The 11,113-nt window shown below is 32.1% G+C and overlaps 1 protein-coding gene across 1 annotated transcript; it reads left to right on the forward strand.

The window, feature by feature from the left end:
* On the forward strand, window positions 1-1,424 carry LOC106386458. The gene has a single exon (XM_013826307.3). The coding sequence runs from the start codon at window positions 915-917 to the stop codon at window positions 1,254-1,256; it is 342 nt and encodes a 113-aa protein (XP_013681761.2). The 5' UTR covers window positions 1-914; the 3' UTR covers window positions 1,257-1,424.
* Window positions 1,425-11,113: the final 9,689 nt, after the last annotated feature.

Here is an 11,113-nt window from a genome sequence, read left to right on the forward strand (position 1 = left end):
TAGATATTCAATAATATGAAAATATCTAAACTAACAAAACATGTTCAAAATACTGAAAATATATATTTTCTCCATCTAAATATTTAAACTGAACTATTTTTTAATGTAAATTTAAGTATTTAGTCTTCTATTATTCATTTTTTTTTTCATTATTCAAATTCTCATGTTTTATATTATTTTTATTTTTGGATTTTGAGGATTAAATATATTTAGATTTTTGTTGAAAAAATTATTACATAATTAAAATGTATACATGAACTCGAACCCGAACCGAACCTGCAATGATTTGAACCAAATCCAAACCAAATTAAAACCAAAATTTGTAAATATCCAAATCATACTTAAATTTCTAACTCTAAAAATCTGAAATCCGAATAAATTAACTGAATCCGAACGAATATATGAATGTCTATCCCTTGAAAAGCTATAAGATAAATAGCTTATTACAACATAAAATAAATATTTTAATTAATTATTTCACTCCATATTAAAACAAAAATATGAAAACTTTAGTGCCCTTCTGACAAAAAATGAAAATACTTACTGCGCATATTAGATAATCTTCATCGATCAGAGAAGCCGAACATACACTGCTCCTGAATTTTTCCAAATAAATGAGGATTCCTTTGTTCCATCTTTCCCATGCGTCTGTCTGTTCAATGCTCTTGCCCATGGTATTTAAATATCATATTTTTATTTTAAAAAAAAACAGAAAACAAAATAGACACCCAATGCCTTTATGTGTCTCCTACTTCATGAATTATTTTCTAAACAACCCATAAAACTCAACCTCTCCCATGTGCCCTCACATGCTTTCCAATGAATTACCAGTCAATTAATTTATTTTCTTTCAAGTTCCATTGAGCGTTGTTTACAACAAAAATAAGACGCCCACTTTTGATATCACGTTCACTATGGATCTCCGCAAAAGTAGAGCAACAACAACCACCGTTACTCTCTCATGTCTTCTCCTCGTTTCTTCATTCTACACTCTCTCCACCGCAAAATCAGCCACAAATCCACCCTCGTACCAACTCTTTCTATTTGTAGGATTCGTTCTAGCCGCAGCTTTGTCGCTTCTGATACTTGTCACTGCTGCACGAGCCACCATGGTCGCGTGGATAACAGTGATCGTCTTGCTGGCCTTCTCGGGTACACGCCGCCGTGTTCTGGCGAAGCAGGGAAAGATGATAACGACGGACGTGGCTATGTGCTTGGTCAGGGTTCTGATTAGTGAGGCAGATCCTCGTGGTTAGTCTGATGGGGTTGGTACGATGTTAAAGAGTATTTACTATATACATATTATCCTTGTATATAACTTCAAATTATTCGTTTTGCGAATGATTTTCGGTTTTGTTTTTATTATAATCAAATGTAAGTTTCTAGTATCTATATATATGTGTGTGTGGAATTTTTTAAATGTTCATTAAATGCTTGTTAAGTTATGAGACAAATTTTTGGTCAACAGTTACAAAATAATAAAACCGTTCAACGAAGAATATAATTGGGAAATTTGTTTTTTTTGGAGAAAAAAATGATAATTATGTTCTATTAGGCTAATTTTTTTTTTGTATCATTTTTTCTTCTAATACCTTTTAGTATTTTCCAACATAAATTAAATAAATAGTTTTACAAACAAAATAGTAACTACTGATAAAATACATATATCAACTTATTGGTATTTTTTTGTCTAGTTTTAAAAATATTTAAATCATAATTTCATATTTTGTTCTACAAAAAGTAGAAAAGACAACACAGTAGAAAAAATAATCTATTTTTTTCATTGAATCTAATATATTTAGAATACATGATCTACGTAAATAATAGTAATCTAGAAATATTTGGAAAATACATTCCGCGCTTAACCTATCATTCTAAAATTTGTAGAATTCGGAATCTACGCATTACTATAAATCTAAAATCGGTAAAGATCAGAATCTACATATTACTATAAATCTAAAACTATTAGAAATCGATTTCAAACAAAATCGGAAATTAGAGCTAAATATGGTCACAACATATCTTAACAGAATCACAATAAATAGCATATTTGAATAACATGCTAAAACTGAACCAGTAAATAATTGGAAGATCTTTTTTGTTCAGTTAGTTTTAGGTGATTAAGTTATATATAATCATAAAAGGGAATGGCATTGCTTGTAAATATCAAAGCAAATGAATGGTAAAATTTTATTTGTACTTCAGTTTTAATAGAATACTAGATTTTGACCCGTGCTTTAGCGCATATATTTTTTTCTTTGCAAGTTTTATATAAATGTGTCAAACCGCAGATGTTGTTTAACCCAATCAAAAAGATAAGTTTTTTTGTTTATTAGAGCTCATTTAATTTTACTCAAACGAAAGAAGATGCTATATTTCTAGTAATCATTATTGTTGATGAGTTTTACAAAGTTTCGATGTGGAGATGTACACTTCATATATAAAGATCTTAAGTATATTTAATGCTTACATAGATTTCTTAAATAAATTGTTTCCTAAAATCTCGAGGATATATAATATTCTAAATCTTGTTAGATCAATAAAATCTTGTTAACCATGATTTATATTATATTATTTATTTTTAAAAATATTAATAAAGAACAACTATCAAGAAAATAGAAAAATATGTTAAGTGGTTTTGTGTTTTAAAACGTCTAAATTACTTTTAGTGAATTACACAATTTTTGCTTTTTAAGTTTTATATAAATGTGTCAAATATTTGTAAGTTCATGTTTTTATATATTATTAAACTTTAATTCAAAATGCGGGAAAACATTTGGAGTTCAACGTTTTAGAGAATTGTTCATGTTTTTCACATAGTGACAATATTCTCCTCGTTGTATTCAAAAACTTGGCTGAATTACCGGTTTTACAGCTAGAAAAACGCTAATGGAGGTAACCTACCGCGATTTTGGCACTATTTAAAGATTTAAACGGTTGATTTAAAATAACTGAACACTATTACACGAAGTAATTTCCAAAGAGTAATAAAAAAAATTGTTTAAACCCAATTAAAAAGATAGACTTTGGTTTTACTATGACCCAATTGATTTTATTCAATCAAAAGAGTATGCTATATTTATAGTAATCATTCTCGTTGATGATTTTCACAAAATTTAGATGTGGGACATTTCCACTTCATATACATAAAAATTTCAAACATATTTAATGCTTATAGAGATTCCCTGCATAAATTGTTTCCTAAAATCTTGAAAATATATAATACAAGATATGAGCCCGTTGCAACGCAACGGGTTTTTGTTTGATGTTTAATTTAATAATAACAATAAAATAATAAATCATTTTATTATAGTATTATGATTGTTTTTTGTATATATTGTTTGAGATTTATTTTATAATTAAAACTTGTTTTCACACATAAGTTCAAGTTAATATTTGTATTTTATAATCATGGTGCATAAATGAGTTGTTATAAATTTTATGCTAAGGATTAGACAAAATATTATGCATAAACATTTAAACTGAACACAATCCAAAATAAGAAATGAAAAGTAAAAAGAAATGAAAGTTAAATACACCAATTGAATCAATATATATTAAATTAGTCTTTAAAATTTTATTTTTCTAGGATTTTTAAAAATGAAAACATTGTATTTTATAAATCTCCTTTTTATTTACACTTAAAAACTATTAAAAATAATATTAAATACTCTTTTATAATTTTGTTTAAGATTTTTGAAAAGGAAAATTATTGGCATATAACCTATTACAATTATCTTATGTTTAGGATTTCAAAAAAAAAATATTTCTATCAAATAATTATTTTTAGTTATTAATAAATATTTTAAAATTGCTATTTTTACAACTCGTATCAATACTAATTTTACACTTATTTTGTTAATTAAAAATAATACCAAATAAATTTTTACAATTCTCTTTTGGTTAGAACTTAAAAATATTATACAAATTTCTTTTGTTTATGATTTTTTTTTATAAAAAATGAAAACAACTATCAAATATTCTTTTTACAGTTTTGTAGGATTTTTAAAAAGAAAATTAATATTACATAATATTTTACTATTACATTGTGTCTAGGATTTTTTAAAAAAAATTCTATCAAATAACAATTCCCGGTTAATATTAACTATTTTAAGAGTTACAATTTTCAAAATTCATTTTTTCAGTTAATTGAATAATTGTTACTATCATGTTTATCATTAATTGTTTTTTAAAAAATTACTATTAAATAAAAGTTTACAATTCTCTCTAGTCACGATTTAAAAAAAGAGGGGAAAAAGTCTTAGTTGGTTCAGATTAACAAAAAAATTTCTTTTGGAAATCTTTTTTATTTAAGATTTTAGGAAAAAAAGAAGTTATTTTCACATAATGGAAATTTTTATCGACACATTCACAATATAACTTTTTAATTGAAACACATATCACAATCATATCAAATGAAATATTTGAACTTAATTTTGGTTTATATTTTTTAACACAAAATTATTAAAAAGTAAAGTTAGTTAATTATAAGAAAAAAAAGATTACTTTTACGTTTTTATTTTATTTAGACTTTTAAAAAGGAAATTAATTATTTTATTTCTTTCAGATTTTTATACAACTATTTTATTTTAATAGAAAAATTATGTTTAATTATTTATATATTTTGTCTTATACATACAAACGCATATTTATCATATCCACACATACTCATGTACGACAACAACATCAAAATTAAAAGTTATGCTAACACCATAAGATATAATAATGATAATAAAAAGTTGAGTTGTATCAAAAAATTAAAAAAAATACTCAGGTAATACTTTTCATGTAAATACTATTGTGTTTTTTAAAAATAATATGTGGAAGCTTAAACCTAAATATATATGTGAAATATTTGTAGCTATTTTTTCATAATTTTTAACATACAATTATCTATTAAAAAGGAAAGTTATTACTTATAATAAAATAATAAAAGTACTTTTGCAATTTTCTTTTAATTATGCTTTTAAAAAGTAATATTATTTATTTTAAAGTTAGTTTTTCTTCATGTTTTCATTAAATAATTTATTGTACTTGTAGGATTTTACAATATATTTTTGTTTAACGTTTTTTTAAAAAGTTAATGTTTATCTTTTATCTTTTTTTGAAAATAATAATAACAATAATAATAATAGTAATAATAATAATAATAAGACTATTAAATAATATTTTTAATTAATTTTTAAGAAAAATAGTTTTTATTATTTTAGTAAATATATTTTTGATTATGATAGAGTTTAACACATATCGCATTTTTAAATATATAACTACCATGTGTCACAATCATGTTAATTAGCAATTTTGAAAAACCAAGCTCAATATAATCTTTTATAATTATATTTTCATTAAGAGTTTAGGAAATAAAAAATATATTAAATAAGTTGTTTTCAAATCTATTTTTTAGGATTTTGAAAAAGGAAATTTTTTTATAGTAATCATTCTTGTTGATGAGTTTCACAAAGTTCCGATGTGTGACATTTACACTTCATATATAAAAATCTCAAATATATTTAATGGTTATAGAGATTTCTGCATAAGTTGTTTCTTAAAATCTTGAAAATATATAATATTCTAAACCTTGTTAGATCAATAAAATCTCGTTACCCACGATTTATATTATATTATTTATTTTTAAAAATATTTAAAAAAAATAGAATGTGTCAAATATTTGTTAGTTTTTTCACCTTTAATGAATGACACAATTTTTTCTTTGTAAGTTTCCTATAAATGTGTCAAATATTTGTTAGTTCATGTTGTTATATATTATTAAAATTTAATTCGAAATGCGGGAAAGCATTTGAAGTTTAACATTTTAGAGAATTGTTCATGTTTTTCACATGGTGACTGTATTCTCTTCTTTAAACTCAAAAACTTGGCCGATTTACCGGATTTGCAGCCGGAAATCGCTAAAAGAGGTCAGCCACCGCGATTTTGGCTACTTGACGCAATAAATCAGTAATGATTTAAACAGTCGATTCAACATAACTAAAACTATTACTCGACAAATTTTCAAATAATAATAAAATTTTTGTTGTTTAAGCCTAATCAAAAAGATAGGCTTTGTGTTTACTGCAGCCCATTTAATTTTACTCAAACCAAAGAGGATGCTATATTTATAGTAATCATTCTTGTTAATAAGTTTTATAAAATTTCGATGTGGGACATTTACACTTGATACATATTACAGGTGGGCATTCGGGTACCCATTCGGGTTCAGTTCGGGTTTCGGATTTTCGGGGTTAAAGATTTCAGCCCCATTCGGGTATTTCTAAATTTTGGTTCGGGTTCGGTTCGGATCTTTGCGGGCTTGGTTCAGGTTCGGATAATCCATTTAAATGATATTAAAATTTTAAAATTCAATATATAGTTTAAAATTTTCAAAATCTGTAAATAAAATACTATATTACATATAAATTTGAATAACATATTGATACACTAAATATGAATCTTTGCTACTGCCAAGTTAACAGTTGTGATTATAGTACTTTAGATTCAATCCAGAGGACCACTCTACACTTTACTCTTATAAATTTCAATGACAAGCTAAGAAGAAAATGGTTTTCAATTCAATTGGTGACGCGGAAAACAAGTAAACTAGAGTTTGATTCAATTTAACAAGAAGCTAGCCTAGGGTATTTCATTGGGTGTTGAGCGAGAGCCAAACAATTATTCAAGCGCGATGCAGTGCTTTCTAGAACTCGGATCACTCAGCTGGAACACCCCACTGTCGTGGTGGTGATCTCTTTGCTGGTCGATCCCATCATCTAACTGTCGTTGAGATGAGAAACGACTGCAAGCCTTAGAGATCAGGTCCGATCAGTTCACTTACTACCCTAATATCTACTTTCGCTGATTAGGGATACTAAGCTCATTCAATACATGTCAAGCTATCTCCTAAGCGGTTAGCTAGGCGATAAACTTAGGATCTAACATCAAGTGATCAGATTAATGGAAGCCTTAAGAATAGTATGGATGAAGAATAATCAAGAATAGCTTATCTATGTTTAGCTCATATTTCAACACCCTAAAAACCCTAGGCGAGCTAGATCACTACTCAATCATGATGCAAGCAATCAAAGACATAGATCCTGAATGAAACTGCATAATAAAAGAGATAGAAAGAGGGTTCAGGATAATCTTCTCTATGGTGAGAGAGATGGAGCCTTCTCCCTTTACAATCCAAAAGCACAAAAGTCTCCAATAGTTTTCTTCTGTCTAGAATAGCGTAGAATGGTAAAGAGAAACAGAAAATATGATATATCAAAGCCACAGGCGGCTGGGAGAGAAAATAGGGATAATTAGGGCAAATCCCGTAATGATTGTAGTTTCCTTAAAAATCTCTGCCGCTAGAACACTCACTCGGAACAGTCACTCGGGTTGCTCCGCTATCCAGAACAGTCATCAAGACTACTGTTCTGCGTGAAAACGACCAAATTGCATTGTTTTATGCCTCTTTTGTTCCAGCTGGTCTATCTCCCATCCAATGCAACTCCAGACCTGTAATGACTCCAAAAGGACTAGAAAGACTCGATAAAGACTTGAAAACCAATTTAAAAGCATATATACAAGATGTATAAAACACCATATATCAATTCCCTCAGACTTAGATCCTTGTTTGTCCTCAAACAATGTCAAGTGTCAAGAAGAGGGAGAAAAGTTTGAAAGTGTGGGAACTCTCCTATTCTCAGCAACCATACTTTAACCACGAATCTCTGAACCATACAAGCAGTAAAACTAGGACAACACACCCTTACCGGAACCCCACTGACTGATGTTCAAAAATCGGCTCCATACTCTTCATCTTAAACCTGAAAAAGCAACACTATCGAGACAGAACTCCCTACATTCATTTAAGAGTAGCGTGAGCTTTTCATCACAGGCATCATTCAGGGTAGGCGGTCTAGTTGTGGAACAGGCTATTTAATGGTGGAGTTAAGAGTGTTTAGGGGCTACCATTTCATTGAAGAGGATGCAAGATATCACACAAAATGGCAAGAGAGGATAGATCCATTGATGTCCACAACCTCTACTCGTTTTTGCTATATCTGGTGCGACTGTTCTGATGACGGAACAGGCAACTGATTGTTCTGCTTTTCACTTTCCTCTACACACTCTTCAATACTTGGTACCAACTTCTTGCTCGACCTTTCCAGTGGCTCCATGTTTCTTTTCTTTCTTCCCCTTCTCCATCACATTAATCTCGTTCTTTTTTTTTTTTTTTTTTTTTTTTTTTTTGAATGTTGATATGGTGATGTGACGAAGAAGGAGGTAATACATGATCGTTCTGAGTGCCACTGGTGGTTCTGATTTCGCGACCATTCTGGTTTTCCACCCCTGGTCTTGCACAGTTCATTGGTTATAGAGCGGTTGCTCCCTTAATCGGCTTGTTCTCCTTTCTGACATAATTTCTGCAGCAGTAACGAGTAGGAGGCTGCGTTGATCATTTCCTCTCCGACCTTTTTGCACATATCTGCACATATGACACTGAAAAACAAATGCATGAAGGTGGAATAAAGGCTAAGGTGCAGGGTGGGAACTAGCTAAAGATGAGCTAGCCACTCAGGATCAGCAAGATGGATAAAAAGGATAAGAAGTCCTGAGTGTGTTCTCGTTTCCCTGATCTAATGCCCATAACAAGAAGAATTTCAGTCAAGATTAGGTTCAAGTAAGGTGGAGTTAAGTCTACCCAGTGTAACCTGATCGGCTGAGAACTTCTGGAGAATCAAGTGAGATATGTCAGGGTGTTCCAGGTCCACATGTGTGTCTTTCGCCACTGCTAAGGTCACTGAATAAGATAACTAAAGCACGAGGTGGTCAGTGATCAACACGAAATAAGGTCCTAATTCCCACAAATTTTGACTGACTCAATAAAAACTAACTCAAATTGACCCAAAAGAAAAACAAAAGAAAGAAACGAGTTAGTAAACGACGAAAACCCTCCCCCAGACTTACTTCACAACGTCCCTGGTGTGAAAATAAATCAGAGAGAAGGTGAAAACAAGAATAAACATTTTTTTTTTTGGTCGAGATACTTACCTGAGTGGAGCAGGCGCTCTATGAAAATTCTGGGTGTTCTGTCGTCAGATGGTCGCCTGGAACAACCGCTCTTTTCAGGGGGTAGGTTGTTCCGTTTCTGCAACCCAGAATTTTTGAAGTATCTCGAATTTTTATGCTTTTTGACCTGAAACTCAATAAACTAAAACGAAAATAAGCAACCAAAAACAAAAGCAAGTTATATTTATACTTATCAGTGGGTTGCCTCCCACCAAGCGATTGGTTTAAGTCACTAGCTTGACTTGGTGACAGGGATCAGTCGGGTTGATCATGAGGACTTGTTCCAAAACAAGCTCCACAATCAGACATGTTCAACTTCAGAACTCTGCTCAGCAACCCTTTCACAGCTGCTTTTCCTTTCTCCTTCAGCTCATGTGTGAGAATAGCTTTGACTTTAGAGAAAGGTTTAGAGGTACCCTTGCACTTTACCTCGTACTCAATGGAGCTCCCATCACACTTGAGAGGTATCAAAGTCATTGTAGGATCTCCCTTGACCCTTTTCTTCTGGACTTTCTGTTTCACCCTTGAATTCCCTCTGAATTTAGTAGGATCAGTGCTAGGATCTTCATCAAAGAACAGTCTGCTCTCACCCTTATCACCATGCTCCTTCTCTAGAACAACCTTCAGCTTTTCTACATCAAACACTGAGATGCAAGAGGCGTGTGATGAGGAAGATCTGGTGGGTACAGCCTTGTAGAAAATTTTCTTGTTGATGTTGGAGAAGCAGACTCTCTTGTTGGGCATATCGATGGTTGCTCCAACAGTAGCCATGAATGTCCTTCCAAATATCAAAGGCATCTCATGATCCTTGTTCATCTCAACAACTTGAAACTCAGCAGGAACAATGCATTCCCCTACTTGAACATGAAGGCTGCGGATGGTTCCATATGGGACTGCTCTGGAAGAGTTTGCAAAGGTCAGGGTCAGCTGAGAACGCTCAACATCAGCAATACCCAAATCGTCTACAATAGCCTTTGAGATGAGATTCACACAAGAACCAGAGTCACAAAGAGCGTCCTTGAAGGTTGTTCCTGCGATGGAACATGGGAAAACAAACTTTCCAGGATCATCAACCTTACGCAATACCTTCAGTGCTGGCGTAGACAGTGCTCTGGTATAGAGGACCTTGATCTCTTCTTGAGTCTCTCTACAGTTTTTAAAGAACTGGAGCAATGGACGAATCTGCAGAGCATCTTCGAATGCAAGTTCTTTAGGAAGCCTTCTCACCATCTTGTTAAAACCTATCAGCTGCTCTTCACCAATGGGATCCATCAGATGTCTAGGTGGAATTTGATAGGGAACCTTAGGAACATAGACTCGGACTGGTGGAGTTTCAGCAGGTTCGCTAGAAGCAATCACTTCAGAGCTAACAGACTGCTCTGTGTTCTCTTCTGCGACTAGAATAGTCTCAGCAAACGGCTGCTCTACTGCATTACAGTGCTCAGTCCTTGGATTTTTATCAGTTCTTCCAGGGAGCGTCTCTTGTTGCCTCTTGACACTCTCAGCTGTTTGAGCAAGCTGAACATCGATCTTTCTCATATGGATCGCAAGATTGTCATACTTGTTATTCAGCTCAGTGAACATGTTGCCCATCCTGGTGTCAATTTCTGTGGTTACCTGATTCAACACCCTGGCCTGAACCTGCTGACCCTGCAACAGCTGTTGCATCATCATACCCAGACTTTGCAGCTCATCTGGTTGACTGTTCTCGTTAGCTGGAACAGCTTCCTGATTGCTCTGCGGTTGTTGCTTGTTCTGGTTCTGAATATGTCCGGCCGTAGCTTGCTCCATGCTGAAGATGTGCCCTTGGCTGTTTTTCAGTAGCTGATCAACCTTGGCAGTCAGCTCATCTATTTTCTGGGTGTCAGAACTGTTCCCTTTCATGGAGCAATCACTCTCCTCTTTCTTATTAGCTGAGCTAGCAGCCATGTTCTCAATCAGCTTAAACGCTCCATCAGTGGTTTGAGTCATGAAGTCTCCATTGCTCGCAGAGTTCAGAGCACCTTGGTATTTCCAGTCCACTCCATCATAGAAAATGTCCAGGAGGTAATCATCATCA

This window comes from Brassica napus, chromosome C3 (genome assembly GCF_020379485.1).
Source record: "Brassica napus cultivar Da-Ae chromosome C3, Da-Ae, whole genome shotgun sequence".
Taxonomy (NCBI): Eukaryota; Viridiplantae; Streptophyta; class Magnoliopsida; order Brassicales; family Brassicaceae; genus Brassica; species Brassica napus.